At 41.5% G+C, this 18394-nt stretch overlaps 1 protein-coding gene across 1 annotated transcript; it reads left to right on the top strand.

Annotated features, from left to right (window-relative positions):
• The first annotated feature begins 1138 nt into the window (after nt 1-1138).
• calcoco1a (calcium binding and coiled-coil domain 1a) lies at nt 1139-16484 on the top strand. The gene is made up of 15 exons (XM_071516719.1): nt 1139-1271; nt 2680-2844; nt 2998-3100; nt 4330-4532; nt 4739-4951; nt 5180-5328; nt 5439-5508; nt 5642-5797; nt 7206-7460; nt 7863-7988; nt 8894-8989; nt 13047-13134; nt 13309-13556; nt 13789-13880; nt 14285-16484. Exons 2-15 carry the CDS (start codon nt 2713-2715, stop codon nt 14310-14312), a joined length of 1959 nt encoding a protein of 652 aa, XP_071372820.1. The 5' UTR covers nt 1139-1271; nt 2680-2712; the 3' UTR covers nt 14313-16484.
• Nucleotides 16485-18394: the final 1910 nt, after the last annotated feature.

Raw genomic sequence — 18394 nt, 5'->3', positions numbered from 1 at the left:
GAGTATCCTATAATGCAGGATAAAACATAGATTGTAGTTTTGTTGTAATATTTGTAAAACAGGCGATTTCCCCCTTGTGCCGCACTTAATCATAACAAAATAAGACTGTCTCCATTTTTCTGTTTTGGACCCCGGGGGACACACGCAAGGAGTGGAAAAAGTAGTCTGCATTTATCTAAGGTCGGTGAGTAGATAATGCCATTATTATTGCAAAAGAAAAATGTAGGATAGCTTCAATATGCTATAGGACAGCCTAAAGAGGATAAAAGGGCATATATCTTTTGGTGGCGTCGGGCTTTGTGTGTAGGCCTGTATGTGACAACTTCATTGCAAAAAAAACTAAGGGTCTGTCTTGCTTTATGCAATGGGTTTTCAAGATGGTATACTGCCATCTGGCGTCCAGCACCGCAGCTTCATTATTTGGGAGAATTGTAGGCCCCTTTATAACCACAGAACAGTGAAGAGTCTCTCAAACCACATGCCAAACTGGGAAAGTCATTAACCGAATAGGTAGGCTAATTGATGAATAGGTAATATAGCTGAAAAAACTTAAATGATGTGCGTGGGCCACAGCCGAGGTTGCAGAGTATTTGTATTGTTCTGCAAGTAAGTGTGGCGCTCAACTCCTACCTTCACCTGCAAAATGCGTAGGCTTGTTGACGTGCAGAGCAATAGAGCAAGCACAATGAAACTCACAAGCGTTATTATAAGTTTCTATATGAAATGAACACTTGCAAATAAAGAGGGAAAACAACAGTAAGCCGAGTAAACACGGGTCAAAATGTGCATCCTCATGGCACATCCATTTCGCAACAGCACCAGTAACTTGTTGTTTTTCTCATCGCAAACCTGAGGTCCTGTTTCACCATTGGTCAGTCGTCGCTTTACTGTTGTATAACCAATAGCGCCCGGTGTGTTGAAAAGCGATTAGAAAAACAACCGGAGCGAAGGAGCGGCATCATATTACGTTTAATTCGACCTTTGGTGTTCTCCTTTGTGCTTGGGGGTTGTAGTTTAAATCGTTGGATTTGAGGGTCATTTTATCCATCTTGGAACATCAGCTCCCACAATTCAGCGGTGGTCCCGAAGCTGTCATGCTTGTGTTTTGCTTTGGTTTTTGTTATTGTTTCGGGTTAGTGGAACAGCTGAGCCCGAGGAGAAGACCATAGTTGAGTTTGTCTCATGTTTTGATGTTTTCGCATGGACTGTGACTCTTACATCTGATAGGGACGGCTCGTTTAGATCGTTTACAGAGAAGCGACGACTAAAAGGTAAGCGAGTTATCAGAGACGGTCGAGAGATATCTGCGCAGATGTCGTCTGCAATTAACAAAGCCCGTAATTGTCTTGTCTGACGTACATGCGCTGCACTTTGACTAATAGGTTACTGTTATTTAAATAGCCCCAAACCTACCGACAGTGCCTTTGTTTAGATGTTTGTTTTTATAAGCTTGCATCAACGTGTGGTCGTCGCGCATGGCACACTGTCTTTTCTCAACATGTGCTACTGTTGGGCCTCAAGCCTCATGCTGTGTAATGTGAACCCTCTGAAATATGTTGCGAGTGTATTCTTAACTTTTCGACAGCTTCTGTAAAATGCTCTGCAATATATAGACTAGTTTACTCTCTGACGAAACACTATGGTACTCCTAAAGTCAATTTTATAACGATGCTCTACAAATAGGCTATCACTGCACAATTATGAGTCCCTATATTAGCAAACATGCAAATGATTGTGATACTATAGAAGATAAAAAAAAAAATACAATAAGGCCACTATTAACTCACTATTGAGTACCACAGACATAGTATACTATATGACTACTCATAAATTGATAGATTTTTTCCCCCTTTACATAGTTTTATATCTGTTAGTAGGCTCTGCTGCATAATTATGCGATTCTTTTGCCATGTATGGATACATCATAGATTCCCTAAGTTTCTTATTTTTGTTATTGTTTTGCGGTGTGTGTGTGTGTGTGGTGGGGGGGGGGGGGATAGAATGGCTATAGAATGTTTAGCTATAAATATGTTAACCCACTCTTAAGTCCAATAGCTGAAGCCTAAAATATGTTATTAAATGGAAAGTTTGCCTGTTTCTTCAACTTCTGCCTTGATGAGAGAGGGTTCATTGCCTTAACAGATTGTCAGACACATGTGATCTGTAAAAGAGTAAATATCTCGCACAATAGCAAATTAATTAATGTTTTCTGTAGGCCACAGTGTCCCCAAGTAGTGTGGATAACTGCAGGCGAGAATGCCTTAAAATTCATGGAGAGTGTTTGTAGCTGCATGGCCTATGCAATTCGAGCCCTACACTCCATAATGGAGACTCCAATCAGCCTATACTGCATGCTTACACGTGACTGTGTGCAATAGGGAATGGTTGTGACGATGACTGAAATAGTCCTAGTGACAGTGTAATATGTCATGCTGGTTATAGGCCCCACTGTCAATGAGGTTTAGATCTTGTGATGTCCTTTCCTCAAGTGTGCGCTCAGTCAGGATATCTTCTTACACTGAATAAATATTCACAGACTGTTGGCTCTCTATGTGTTTTCCAGCATTCACCTCTCACCTATTTCCCAATTACCTCATCTAATTATGCTTGTCAGTGTTTGCCTCGGTTTGTGGAAAATGACCTAAAATGAGTTTGTTTACTGTATGTCATTTCCCATAGGTGCAAAATAGCCTGTCTTTGTTTAGCGTTGCCATGGAAAAAGCTTGGCAGGTGGAGTTCAGAAACGTGGGCTGCAGTTACTTCCCTCAGAGCAGAGTTGATTGCCACTACACTCTGAGCTCACTGCACAACTGGGCCAGCAATGACTGGATTGGGCTCTTCAAGGTATTGTTAACCTGATGACTGCCACAAAATCAAATAAATGAATTGTATGTGTCCAAGTGCAACACAACAGTGTGTGTGTGTGTGTGTGTGTGTGTGTGTGTGTGTGTGTGTGTGTGTGTGTGTGTGTGTGTGTGTGTGTGTCAACTTCCTCAGGTGGGATGGTCGTCAGTGAGGGACTACCACACGTTTGTTTGGGCACTGGCCCCGGCTGACTACCAGGAGGGCACAGATGTCAACTGCTGTGTTCACTTCCAGGGTATTCATGCTCTTGCTTTGTAATTGTATTTTATTTCCCATAGTTAGCTGAAATCCATAAAAGTACTCTGCTCAGGTCTGCACATAAAACCTTCAGCTGAGGATTGATCTTTTCGTAAATTGAATTACTCGGTTGTGGAGAAGGCTTGCGAATGGTGTATCGAGTAGAGAAAGGTTTATTGTTAGAGTTATTTGTATCACAAAGAGTATTTCCTATAACAGGAAAAAGAAGAGAAAAACTGCTTTGAAATAGACAAAGTTCCCTCTTGTTCTGTCTCTTTCTCACAGAGAATTTTAATCAGTCTGTGTCATGGTTTGAATCAATTTCTTTAGTAAGCATGAGGTTGAGTAATGAGAATGAGGAAGACAATGGCTCAAAGCCTGGTCTGACTACTACTACTGTACTGGAGAATACAGTGGACACTGTGACTCGTGTCTACTGTCCTGTCTGTGTCAGTGGCAGCTGATAAGCCCAACTGGGAGGAGGGGGAGAGGGGGTTGTACACGTGCAGCAGGTGTGGCACTGACCTCTGCCAGAGTGATTTATCACTTACTTAAACATATTGCCAATGTCATTCTTCATTGCAAGGAAAGCGGAGGAAAACAAGTGTAAAGAAACTGCTGATGGTTCCTTATCACCAGTGATGTAGTGATAAAAAAAAAAGGTTGCCTACACTGTGACCTAAGCTGGTGTCATGGGTTACAATACAGCTCATAACCTTTGTCGTTTGTCATCTCCACTGTCTATCTCCTATCTTTCCTTTTACTTAACTTTGTACAGTGAAGCAGAAATGCAGAGTAAATCATCCAAAAATGAGGCTAATCTATGAACTTCTGTGTGTGATGAGGATTAGGTGGACAAACAAAAATATGAACAAAACATCTTTTTAAGAATAGGATTTTTATTTTATAAAAAAAAAAAAAAAAGACCACACCGCATTTAAATTAGACAAGACTAGTACTATTTACTGTGCAAATTACTATTGGTGATATTATTAAGATTTATATTCATGTAAAAAGGTGATAAGCTCTTCCGAATTTGGAGGTAGGTAAATTAACTTCAGGTGCACTTACCCTCCCCTTCATTCTTGCTTGAAACCATGTATAGCATAATAGCAAAGGTAAGGCAGCATACAAATGAAAATAGGACAACTATAACACAAAATGACTCTCCTCTGCAAATGAATGCTAGCAATATGGACTCTCCTCTCCTTCCCACCATTTCCTTAGCCTCCTACCTGCCCAAGCCCAGCTCCCAGGAGTATCAGTTTGTGTACATCGATGGTAAGGGGGAAGTGTGCTCTCGCAGCTCCAAATTCACATTCTGCGCCCCTAAGCCACTTGAGGATCTGGTCACTCTGGAGGAGGGGGCCCATGGAGAGGAAGGAGGAACAGACATGCTGCTGGTAGTACCCAGGGCCGAACTGCTGCAGGTGGGCATAACAAATAAAGAAAAGACTGAGGAGATTGGGTAGCAAGGGAGAGTGTATTATGTGACTCCTTTCAATTTGGCAAAATGAATGAGCATTGATAACAGATATGCTGGGAAATCAATACTGTTGTTTACTGCTGGTACAAAAAGATGAGAGCACGATGATATATTCCCCACCTTGTGCCTGCCTCCTCCCGTCTCTGTCAGAGTCGACTGCAGGAATGTCTGCGAGAGCGGGCCAAGCTGCTGCAGGTCCAGGAGGCGGCAAGCCGGCAGAAGGAGAGGGAGAGGGAGGAGTACAAGCGGGCGAGAGACGCCTGGGACAGAGGGCGCAAAGAGCTGGAGAGCAATATCGCCAGGCTGCGGGAAGAGCTGAAGCAGAGTCGAGAGGAGATGGAGGACATGGAGAGGAAGCAAAAGGTGCTGTTGGGGGCCAGGCAAATGACAGGGGCGAGGATCATTTAATTAGTCTCTGATCTAATTTTATCCTGTTATCTTGAATACTCTAAATTCAAAAATAACAGTAACTATAAAAATGTTCAGTGAATTAGAGTTTTCATTTCTGGGTGTCTTAGTCTTTGTCATGAGCCGAAACATTAAATGCAAATCTCTTCTTATTAATCCCAAAAAATCCATCTGGTCTGTTAGGAGGTGCAGGATTCAGGGGAGTCCCTGGCCCAAGAGAAAAGTGCCTTATTGGCTGCAAGGGAGGCGAGCGAACTGCGAATCAGAGAGCTGGAGGATGACATCAAAACCTTGACACAGAGAGCTGTGGAGAGAGAGACTGAGTTGGAGAGGTTTGACATTGTCTTTCTTTCCATTTCTCTATCTTTCTTGCTGTTTTTTTTCTTTTTTTACATGGGTCTCACTATTTCTGTTGATTTTTGCTAACGACATTTGTGTGCAGGATGAAGGAAAGGGCTAAGAGGGCAGCAGCTCAGAGAAAAGAAGAGGAGAGTGAGAGAAAGAGCCTGCAGGTAGCTTATGTCTAAGATGAACGCATATCCTTGATACATTTAGCGCTCCGTTAAGCCTGCCTCCCTATTTTGTTTTTTCTTCTAAATCTCCCTCTTGCTTTTCCCATCTTCTTCGCTCATTCTTTTCTCTCAGACCAAGCTGGAACAGACGGAGGGAGAGCTCCGGAGTCTGTCTAAAGAGTTCCAGGGCCTCAGGAGCTCCCTGGCCCAGAGAGACACCAGTGTCTTGCAGCTTCAAAACACCATCACCACCCTCACCCAGAAACTCACTACTGCCCACAGGAAAGAGGTCAGACACTTCTTTGGGAATTAGAGGGGAAGGGGTGGAAAGGAGGAATGGAGATTGAGTTTTAAGATGTGGACTGATAGTTAAAGCTGCACTAGGCAATTTTGCACATTAGTGGCTCCATATGGCGGTAAAATGTAAACTTCAATACACAGAAATCATGTACGTGATATCAGTAAACTAGACACGGCATGTTCATGTTTACCAACCTGAGGCCAGATGTATAAAGATGTGGTACGCACAAAGTATGCATAGGCCACTTTCCACACAAAAAAAATTTAATGAGCTGAGTGTGAGCAAAGAGCAATGTGGCAAAGAGAAGGAGAACGTCAAAGAGGGAATTTGGGTGACATTTTATTTGGAGCCTTAATCATTTCTTTAATAGGTCTAATTTCTTTCTACAAGTTTTCTACAAGTATGTTTTTTATTTTAGTGTGAGTAAATGGGTTTACATATTGTGACCCAAATTGTACAGTAATGTGGGAATAAAAATAACGCAGATCATAAATTAGAACTACTCATGTGATCAATCAATAGGCTATTATGGCTCGCAATATATATAGCGGTGCGTAATGGCCGTGCGTAACAATAAATTGGCTGCTTTGGCTGTTAGAGGACGTTGCCAATATAGACTAAGGAAAGAATAAAATTATCTTCAAGTATGGACACTTCTCCATCTACAGGAAATGACGAATTGAAACTTAAGAGCGAAATACAAACTGTCTCCTCAACAGCAGTGAGCGAGCACGCTGATTTTCTGGCCCATGATGATGATTGGTGTTTATGTTCAAACCAGGTTAAATAGAGGTGTGTAGACTTCAATTTATGGCAAACTGGGCATAGGCATAAGGCTTGTGCACATGTGCCCAATTTCAGAATGATTGAGATTTATAATGATAAATCACAAACAATCATAGGCACTTAGGTTTTTATAAATCTGACGAAAAGACAGTGTAAGCATATCTCCCCTTTTCTTCATACACAGATTTCTACTGTTCAATCTACATAGATTCTATGCATCTGGCCCTGGCCGGTTTGTGATCACATTACACCAAAGGATACCAAAGGGACAAAAGAGTCAAAAGATCTAACTTTGGCAAGTCCCACATTCTCTAGATGGAGAAAGACCGTTTGTATTTCGCTCTTAAGTTTCAATTCATCACTTCCTGTGGATGAAGAAGTGTCTTGAAGAGAATTTTATTTGGGCAAATAGGACTAATCTACAGGGTCTCAACATACATATGTTGCTTTAAATAATAGTTGTATCTAAGCTCATGCTAAAACTGCTATAAAATAAAATATATAATTTTACATTTCAAATTCAACATTTTTTTTTTTAATGAAAGAGATTCTACGGCTATTCCTTACAGTTATGTACCCAACACAGCCTCTTTTGTTAATTTCTGCTCAGACGGAGAGCGAGGCAGCTCAGAAGGAGATGCGGGGCCTGCGGGAGCGTCTGAGCGCTAGTGAACGTACTGCAGAGGGCCTGAAGGGGGATCTGAGTGTTATGGTGGCCCAGAGGGACCACGGACAGGCCGAACTGCATCAGGCTCGTCTGCAGGCCGCCCAACTCACCCTGCAGCTGGCAGATTCCAGTCTGGCCCTGAGAGAAGGCAGAGCCCACTGGGCCCAGGAGAGACAGAGTCTGCACCGCACTGCTGAGGTACTGCATGGCTATAATACACATGATCACTGAAATGGCAATTTAACTTGTATTCCTGCCTTGAAAAGTGGAGAATTTATTCTAAAGATGAGCTAATGGAAATGGCACCTGTAACTTTAAGAAGGTACAAGAGGTAAAGTTGTGAATAAAGCTTTGCCCTACGTCGTCTCAGTCTCTATGAGTTATGTAGCTGCAAGCCCTTATGTTTCTACTCAGCATTTTATGTTTTGAAGATGAAATGTTCCCACACTATGAGGCACACCATGCTAATCTGTTGTGCATTGCAGCTTCCATGTGGAAGACCAGTTTTGTGTGCAGAAAACCAATTTTGTGCACGGTCCATTGACCTGGCTGACTGAGGTGAATATGTAATATATTTGAGTGTGTGTGTTCCCATGGCAGAAGGACCGTGATCGTCTGGAGAAACTCAACGCAGAGATGCAGAGGATGGAGGAGAGGCTGCAGGAGGAGAGGATGGAGAGAGAGAAGGTGGAAGTGGAGCTTGGGAGAGAAAAAGACTGCAACCGGGTAAGACAGACTGTCCATAGACTACTGCAGTGCAGTATTTCTTGTCATAGGGTAATTTAGTCAAAAGCATATTTGAATTTACTACAATATATACAGTACCATGTAATTTCGGTCAACTTCACTCGTATTTACCCTGTATACTGTACAACTGTCAATCAGCAACCACAGGTTCTGTTTGATGGTTGAGTCATTCCATGTCAAATCACACAGAAAAGTGTTCTATAAATAGTTATTATAAGTGAATTTCAACACCCACGGTCTCAGATTGTTCTGAAAGGATTTCTGTAGTTAGAAATGGATAAGGTTGATGGGTGATCAACCTTGGTGAAGAGTGAAAAATGAAAATATTTGACTGCATCTAAACTATAAAATTTTATCTGGTAGGATTCATATAATATTCTGTAAATATAGTACCTATTATTTGTACCAAACCTCTTCCTAATGATTAAGACATGAGGAATCCACATAAATGGTCAGAATCCACCCACAGACCCCCCAAAACCCACGCCAATCCCACTCAAACGACCACTGTACAATCAATATCAATTGTCTCTGTTTGATCAAAAGCATTAATCTGGACCCTGGAATACTGCTTCTTCATAATATGTGATGTATTATCATTGAATATGGTGACATTATTTCCCCCCATCCAAATTAATGAGTCATTTAAGTTGTCAATCTTATATTTCATTATATAATGTGACTGTAACCATTTCTGAGGATTAGATGATGTGCTGGGATTGAAGACAAACAAAATAATGTTACAGGAATACTTGTCTTATTGGTTTCTAACCACAGGAACCCTTTCAGAGAAATCTGAGATGGTAGGTGCACATACCGTGTGATTTGACAAGGAATGACCCGGTTCTGATATCGCTTGTTGTCCTCTGGCATCTGGCCTGCAGGTCCAGTTGAGTGAAACCCGCAGGGAGCTCCAGGAGCTGAAGGCCAGTCTGAGGGTCGCCCAAAAAGAGAAGGAGCAGCTGCTCGCTGAGAAGCAGGTCAGAAACACTTTTTGTCTGTCCAGTCACAGGGGATAAACTAGAATGTGCTTTGCCAGAAAGTTTGCCAAAAAATAAGGGAACGATGTAAGAGTTTTTGACATTGATTATATTTAGCCTAGGCCTAATATGTGTGAACAGTGTGGATAGATGGTATCTTAGGACTTGACTTTAGTGATCTTTAAAGGCAAAGTCTTTTTGCCTTTGGGACTGTAAATTTGTCATGGGAAAAGCCTACAGGCTACAGTGTTGACTTTGTAGGTTACAGTGAAAACTATCCTTATGAAACAGAGACATGTTGATAGCAATCAATGTTTGTTAAAAAATGATGATGCCTTCTGAGTAACATTTCTTTTTAAACAAACATTATAAAGTTTGTATCAGTGCTCTAACACACAATTGGAGATGAATGTCTCAATGTGATCCTTTTTGTTGTGGTTCAACACATGAACATTACTTTTGCTGCTGCAACAACCTAATTTCCCCATGGGGATCAATATAGTTTGGTCTAATCAGTCTAAAGAGATGCAGCTCTACCAGCCACTGGTTATATGGTCCTTGTAATACAGATACCGGTGCGCAAGTCGGTAATTGTGTGAAACACCGGATGTCAGTCAAGACAGGATTAAAACTACCCCAGGACGTCAGAGAGTGTTCACTCATACAGTGCAATAGTTAGCCTAGGTAAATTCAGAGACAGAATTTTACTGGGTTTCAGAGAAAATTACTGACAATTAATATTCTAGCCACTAGAGGAGGTCTGGTAATGTAGTTTTTACCAGAGTGAATCAGTGATTTCAACCCCATGCAGATAAATGTTAATGTTTTTCAGCAAACTCCCACGTCGTCTGTCACTTCTAGTAGGATACTGTCCAGTTCAATGCAATGTGATCCAAAATTACAAATACTTTGCACAGTATTCTGGAATATGAGAGAAATGACACGCCCCTTAGTAATGTATAGGAGAAATAAAGTAATACCCTCCATTATGCCATCCAGATAGCATTAAAATCATAATGTACTGGATTACATTACCAACACTGTCCTGCAATACTAATCCCATCCAGAGCCAAACAAGATAAAATTCCTGTGGTCCTGAGGCAAAAATGACATTCACCAGACTCCCCCGGTAATACTAATGCAGGGGACATTTCCAGGACAGTGGCAGCCGGGAACAAAGCACCACTGACACTGTCCCTGGAAAAGAGGGACATCTGATCGCCATAATTGTGGTGGGTTGCATATAAAGCAATGGCAGGCTGTAAGCCTAAAACATTATCACGTGTGCGTTTGTCTGCACCCGCAAAAATAAAATGCCAAATGCACAGTGGCCTACCATAGTTCCCCTTATGTTCATCTATGTATTTTTTTTTATAATTACTTTATGAAGGGTTGAGTTTAAGTAATGAAGATAACTTAAACTTAAAAAGATTCCTTGAGAACATTATAAGTCTCCAAACCACTGTCACCACATCAAAGATTTCAGTCTCGGCTCTCTTGTTGTTAACCTTGTCACCACTTAGCCCTATAACCAAATACACATGCCATATCCCCGCTATTGCTGCAAGATATTATGGATCACTGCCTCTCAGCTCCAAAATAAACTTTTGAACTCAACATCAGTTTGTCCTGAATATCAGTTAAAGCTGTAATTGTAGGCACTATTCTCCTCAAAATGTAAGCTAATGAAAATGAAATTAGGCTACTGTAACATCAGTCAGTTAATAGACAATCCCCCTGCCTCATTTGGAAGGTAGCTGTCTGATTTGCTGTAGTCAATATTCTTTGAAGGCAATGTTTTTGCCTGGAACTAACTGCAAACACAGATCTACAATAAACTCCTTTTTATTATCAGTAACTGCAACGGAATCTGATTTGCTACAGGCTTCTACATTTTCACGCCTCCCTCGCACGAATTAATTATGCTATAGGCTACTCACTAGTATGTAAGCTATTTTAAAATGGTAGTGTTAACGTTAACGAACCGACGAATGGGGACTGCCCATTGTTCCGACGGTCCATTATTCCGATAGTCCGAAAAATGTCCACCCAATTGGACCAACAGCCCGTTATCCCGGAGGTGGTTGGGTTGAGGCATGGGGTCACTGAGGTTAGGGTTAGAGCAAGCTTACGGTCAAGGCTGTCAGAAGCCACGGTTGTGGATAGAGCCAGGCATTTTCGGACTGTTGGGGTTTCGTAATAATGGGCCGTCGGAACAATGGCATGGCACCTAAGAATTGCGCCAATTGGGCTAATAACTGACTAGTTTAGCTAGCTACTTAAACAGCGAGCTAAAGTTATTAGCTGCTAAAAAGGTTTAGCATTAAAAGGGTAGGTAATACAATTGAGTATGTCAACTTTGCCAACATTACTAGTATTAACCAGCAGAAGCTAAATTCTGAACCCTATCGCCTACCAACCAATCAAAATCACGAAAGAGTAAAATATAGAAAATTATGTCCATGTTCAACACGAAAAAAAACTTGCCGATCAAGGAATTAAGTCGGTATGCCAACTGTAAGTGGAAGAATTTTGGGCCAAGCTGACAATCCAACGGCTGCTGACATTTAAATTTAAAATCTGAGTATGTGCATGTCAGTTAGCTAGTGGCTCTGCCGCTGGACCGCCAGCTAGCTACACCCACCACTGCAGTTTGTCATCTGTTCTACTATTAGCATTGCCCATATACTATTACTGTTACTAGTACTACTACTAACGTTACTGATATTACGACTACTACTTTTACTACTGCTCATAGTCTACTACTACTACTAGGCCTACTTTTTTAAAACATTGTTAAAGTACCTATTCTAAAATGTAACTTTTGCCTATTGATTACAACAGGACATTTGGCTGACAAATAAAGGTCCAACAGAGACATTCCGACCAGCGACATGCCACTCAAGAAAACGTTTCCATCTCTTGCATGCGCCCACCACGATTAAAGATTAGCTAGTTAAAGATTAAAGACTAAAGAGTTATGCCATACCTCTTGGTAATTCAGTCGATAAAAGTAATCCATCGCTGTGAATGAGAAGCCAACAATCGCGTTTTGAACAGTTGTAGCATATCAAAACGGTAATATCAGCCTATAAATTTGCACATTTTGAAAGGAACTTCCTTCGCCATTTCATATTAATGCGGGCATTCTGGAACCGCGAAAGCCTGCGGCCTGCACGAGACCCCCTACAAGTAGGTGGAACAGGAAGGGGTGTCTTCCGTTTTCTGTAAAAAAAACAAAAAAAAAACATGCCGCTTCACTTCCGGGTCATTACGTGTCCAATTTCCGTCTTTTTCCTCCAAAATAAATCTTTAAACCATTAAAAGATTTATATGATTCCTTGAGAAAAAACAGAGAATAAAAAGCTTTAAATACATCCCGAAATATGGAAAATGATTTAATGTCTGTAGGATATCTTTATTTTTATTATATAGTTGTTTTTTTCTTTATTTTTCCATTTTATTTTTACTTCTTTTTGTAGGATTTAAGTTGTTTTACACTGTCAAGACTCCCTCCACATGTGTTTATATTTGTTATATGTATAAATATATGTTATGCATAGCCTACTGATTTCTCAATTTAAAAAAAAATCTTTCAACGTTCAAACTGCATTCTGCCGTATTGGAATAATAAATTAACTTCATGAGTGGGTTTAGAGTTGTGAGTGCTCCTGCCCTTCTTGATGTAACTGCTCTTCTTGAGTTCTTTCAGGCCACAACCACCATCAAACTTGCCAACTACCTCCGGCAGATTAGATAATCTATGTTTTAACAACAGAATATAGCATTGCATTTTAACGCACAGTAATCAGTTGGGGTATTGTAACGGGCACACCGCGACAGGGCGTAAATCAAACAAAGAGATTTTAATGTGTAATGAACAGTGGTAATGATATTTATATATTATCAAATGTTTTATTTATACATCTGTATTGTCTGGGTTTTGGCTTCAGGGAAGAGGACGTTATGAGGGCTATGAGGGTCATGGCTGCTGCAGCCATGATGAAAGTCCTGCCCCAGTGTGTGTGTGATCTGATGGCTGTATTTTCCACTACAGGAGTTGATGGAGTACATGTGTCAGCTGGAGCAGAGGATGGGAACAGTGGCCAATGCCAAGTGGAGCACTGCCCCAATTGCTTCTACAGGTGATTGGAGTCACACATTAATCTATGGCCTACAGATGTGCACAATAAAACTGCGAGCTATCATTCAGTAGCAACACTAAATAAGGTTCAAGCCGACCCGTGTTATGGGCGAGTCAAGCTGTGCTCTGAAGAGAGCTGACCACTTCTCTGTTTGTCAATGCTCATGTTTGGCAGGGCGCCCTGACAGCCCGTTGTCTGACTCTGAGGATGAGAACCCAGAGGCCTTGCAGCCGCTTCGCCCCTCCAGACCTCTGGGCCACTACAGCCTGTGTGAACAGGGCCAGTCCGACTCCTTGCTCCTCACCACTCCTCCTCCCTCCCCTCGGGACCTGGACCGGGGCCTAGTGGTCATCAACCAGCCAGCTCCTCTCTCCTCGCCACACCAGGCCGGCGGCGACACTCTCGCACACAGCTCTGAATCGGTAAGGCACGCTATCTGAACCATTCAGCGTCATCATGGTGTAATTATATGTGATACTGAAAATGAGCTATGTCTTCATGCTGATAGCCATGCTCACCAGTTATACACCGGCACTGGATCATTTGATATAGCCATTATCTGCTAAAAGCAATTAGGCTGCTAGTTATTAAACTGTAATGGCCTTCAGAAAGATATGTGTGTGAGCGTATGCGTGTTCTTGTTCCTGTGTTTAGGAGGAGGAATCTGATCTGCTTCAACGTGGAAGGCACAGCTCTGGGGAGGAAACAGCACTTTTGCTGCCTGAGCACACAGACGCCGTCCTCAGGTAGCCAAATGGCTCCACACATACACAATGAGTTCAGCGCTTGCTAATGCACACAGACACATGCAACCGATTATTTATGGCGACAGGGTGAGTATGGCTGGAAGATGGAAGTTTTGAATATCTGGTCGTAAATGAAGTTGAGCCAGGGTGAGGCGGGGGAGGCTGTGTGAGACAGAGCCGGGGCGTGGGAGGGGCGAGATGGGAGGACAAGGGGACAGATAAGTTGACAGCAAGCTGTAGCAATGATTTACCTGAGGGGTGTACCGCAGTCACGGGCCAATTTTCAGCGTCATTAAAGCCCTCGCTCTCCCACTCACCCACTCTTTCATTCTCACCTCTTTCTACCACAATGTGTGTTTCTTCAGTTGTTCCGCACCCACACTCTGCTCTATGTCTTCCTCCAGTGATCTGGCCGACACCTCTCTATGGTAACCAGTGGACATCCAGCCGCAGTAGTAGTTCAAGGCTTGGTCAGAAGGAGGAGATGGAGATGAATTTCTTGGAGTCGGTGTGGTTCTACGTTACAATCACTAACAAGCACATATACAACTCACACACTACACTGACAAAATGTTAATATGCAATTTACATTGTATCTCCTGTGAACCTTGGTTTATCCCTTCTCGACTGTTGTGTTATCGCCCTAGCTGTTTTGTTATTAGGAATGACATAATGCTTGTGGTGACAGGTCAACACCATGTTTATGACTGACATAAGACTGTTGCACAGTTTGAAACGGTGGGCTTTTAAGCATGGGCTATGGCATTTGAAAGTTCACACGCTCCAGCAGAATGATTTCTGTTGAATCATTGCTATGTCGAGAGCTTTACGACGGGTGTTATGTCGTTTTTATGACAATTGTGATTAGGAGTCATGACAGGCACTGTAATTATGATGTTTTGTGCGGGCCCGTCTCCACTGAAAATCATGGCAAAACTCTCGTTGAACATTAAATCCTCCATAGCAGCTTTGAACACTGTTCATGATACCGTAAAGCAATGACACAGCATTATGTTAGACTTATAATGCAGTAATGTAGGCCTATAACATTATGTTTCTCCTCCTTTTATTCAGAACTAAGATTTGATATGCACTTTCTGTTACGCGTTAGCTATCGATTGTTGTTATACAGATGCAGTTAAGGAGAGTTAGTGATGGAGAAGCATCCTAAGATGGACATGAAGTTGAAGGAAAGGTGATCAGATTGTGTTGAAAGTCTACTAAGATAGATGCTAGATGCAACTTGCTACTTCAGTAACCTCATATTATAAAGCTATTGCTCTCATAAGCTTTTAACTATAGATCAACTGCAATATTTACTTGTTATTGATCCTGGATTTTATCTTACAGAAGATTTAAATGAAATGCTAATTTACTTACTGGTCTTTTGGATATTTAGCATTGTCCTTTATTACAGTTTGTGATGTACAGGAAATTGCTCTCCTTCACATTAATGCAGTTCTAAATTTGTGCCTAGAATAATGGAATAAGAGTCTCATTTAAGAAAATCTACTTTATAGATCCTGACATCATAACGTGGTGTTGATATTTTCCCCCAGCCTATGGCAATTTACTGCCTGAAAAATATTGCTGCCTACCTTTGAATCAATACTGTATGCATTTTTCATGATTTTCTATTTATAATTAACTTGAGTTATACTGCAATGAAACTATATTCAGGTTTAGTTTGAAATACGTTTTCCATTTTCACACAGCTAATGTTTGCGCAATGTGTGATAAATGACAATTAAAAACTTGGTCTTTCATGCTTGGCTAAGAAAAGAATTTGCTAGACACTTTGACGCTTGATTTGTATCTGCTGTATTTGCACCCACTTTTTACTATAGAAAAGTTTTTAGATGAAAAGTTGATATATGGATGCTTATGTCAGTTGTGTCCTTTCGTCTTTATCACAATCATTACCATATTGTGTGTTGTGTTTACCTGTATTTTATATACACTTTTCGGTTTTCATATTTTCTGCTTGAAAATAGTCACTTTGACTCTAATAAGGTTTCAAATTGGAGTTATATTGTTGCGAGATATTGGTGCTAATGAAAGGGACTAATACCAGCATGTGGATTTTAAAGTAGTAGAGACAATTTATCAAAGATCTGCAAAAGAAATGGGTTTTAATACTTGGGCAACTTCAGCAGGGACAGGAATATTAGATTGATCATTGAGGATTTTTTTCAGCAGGTTTTGTAGTAACTGTTTTTACAACCTTTCATTCACCCTGTGTGGCTAGGTATCCTGGTTTTGCAGTATATGTTGATTCACTAAATGTAGAAGTGGGAATGTTTTGAGGAACCTGGTATTTGTACCCAGAAGTTAGCACACTACACATATTCTCTCTCCATAGTCATATTTGTGGTTGTAATTTGAGTTTATGTCTTGGGGAAGTGATTCTTTTGTTGTTCCACTGAGAGCTCCAGTATGAGTGCTCCTTGGCAGGACACTTTTTCACATTGCAATAAAGCTCCAGTGGTTATGGCTTGTTTTGAAGTTTTGTTTGTGAAGGTTATCCCACATGTACACCATGTATTTTCGTATTAGTCATGTAAAAGGGTTTGGGCGGGGTTCTCTATAATAAAATGGTTTATGTATCCATTATTGAGTCTAATGTGTCTTTTTTTGGCCAAAGATCATAGTAATATTTTGATCCTCACATGACATTTCACTGGCAATTAACTGTGCCATTTCTTTTCACACATCTATATAGCCTATTCCCTTTTGGCTCATTGCCTGTTTCAGATACATTTCTCATTCGGGATTTTCTCCCCACTCACCTTTGACTCTTCTGCAATCCCCCCAGGGCTGACCACCCCATCATCTTCATCCTTTTCTTACCTTCCCACTCCTCCAGCAGTTTCCCTCTCCCTCTTTTAAGCTCCCTTCCTGCCCCTCTACCACACTCCCTCCATCTTAAGTCTGGGGTGACGATAGCTAATTATAAAATCAATGATGCCGGGCTGCCTAGTTTACAGCCCCCTCTAAAACCTTAACTGGGAAATCACTGTGGGATTGATGACTCCCTCACTCTTTATCTCTTTTAATTAGAAATGTAAAAGATATGAAGACCCAGAGGCCAGAACACATCTCCTAGTTTTTATGACCCCGACGCCTGCCTTCCCAGCCCTCGCTCCCCTACCCAAATCACCCCTTCCTCTACCTGGCCTTGTTTATTTCCTCTCCCTCTCCCTTCATTTTCCTCCCTGCCGGCACACCCTCCATTCTCCACCCTTGTCTGTGATACCTTTACTCGTTCCTTCATCACTTTCTCCATTACCCTTTCTTTAAGATCACCCGCCTGCCTCTCTTCTCGGACAGAGAAAGGTGTTAAATTTATGGTCTTTGCACCTCAAAAACGTTTCTCACCTTCCCCTCACCTTCCCGTCCTCTCCTCCCCTGACTGATTCCCAACTCTCCACGGATTCACTGCATATGTAACAAATGATGAACATGTCCTTTTTGTCTGTTCTGACCCAACCACGAGACACACTGTAAATGATACAGTATTTCACATTATGACCCTGCTCCCAGCTCCACGCATCCAGCATATGACATATGCCCCTTTCTATCTCTTATATAGCTCCAGGTCCACATAGACAGAACCTGCAGTTTTTTATCACATCAAGCCCAGGTCATACGCTCCACCATTCTCTGTCTTTATCACACCCCGGGCCCGGGCCCTTCCTCCCTAACTGCTGCCAAGAGCACTTGTGTGTTCGCTGAGCTTTATCCTCCTGATCACTCTCCGAGGGACAAGCCTCTGCTGCCCCATTATCTCTCCGGCATGTTGACTAAAGTACCACTGCAGTTTGCCCGTGTTCAGAGCAAACTCAGTGAATGTAAGGTGCGGTCTCTCCGGATTAAAATATTCAAATGAATTTCTTTGGTATGCTGCACTCATGACCTACCTTTATGGATTCTTTACTCTTTATGTGAATAATTGATGTGCTGTGGCTGCTGAGGATATTGGAAGGAAGATTTTAACCCTTTATTAATTCATTATACAACTCTACCTTTTCTCAGAGTCCCAACTTAACACATTTTCCATCCACCCTTTTTTACATTTCCAGTGAATAAGCCATCCCACGTCAAGTAATTAGTTAATCGAGCATCAATGATGTGGAAGGATGAGTATATGGAAATTCTGCCCTGCTCCTTTAAATTCCCCCAAGCCCACCCAAACCCCTCTCCCTTGGGTTCCCATGGCAACACCTTACAGGGGCTCAATATATGAGGCTGTTTGATTGTTCCTTGTAAAATAGTGTATAATGTATGGGCTTTATTTTAATTCCAGTCTGGCGTTATTGATCTGTCTTTAATGATAGTTAATTAAAGAAATCATATAATTGATAGAATCTCATCTCAGTTTATCACTCTCCGCTGATTTTTTCTCTCGCTCTATCTATTAATAAAATCAAGGTGAGGCATTAGTATCCCACACTAGTACACTGAAGAAAAGAAGTGTTTACTATTGGTAGCCCTTTATGAAGAGGGTTCCCATT

This window comes from Centroberyx affinis, unplaced genomic scaffold (assembly GCF_046629955.1).
Source record: "Centroberyx affinis isolate AG114_WGS23_722 - 3 ecotype Tasmania unplaced genomic scaffold, CSIRO-AGI_Caff_v1 ptg000428l_1, whole genome shotgun sequence".
Taxonomy (NCBI): Eukaryota; Metazoa; Chordata; class Actinopteri; order Beryciformes; family Berycidae; genus Centroberyx; species Centroberyx affinis.
This window is presented reverse-complemented; position numbering and strand designations above follow the sequence as displayed.

Excerpts from the sequence above, each read along its gene's own strand:
- calcoco1a (XM_071516719.1), top strand. The coding sequence starts at position 2,713 with ATGGAAAAAGCTTGGCAGGTGGAGTTCAGAAACGTGGGCTGCAGTTAC. Across the intron at positions 4,533-4,738 it reads CCAGGGCCGAACTGCTGCAG|AGTCGACTGCAGGAATGTCT; the intron begins GTGGGCATAACA and ends CGTCTCTGTCAG. Across the intron at positions 8,990-13,046 it reads AGCTGCTCGCTGAGAAGCAG|GAGTTGATGGAGTACATGTG; the intron begins GTCAGAAACACT and ends TTTCCACTACAG.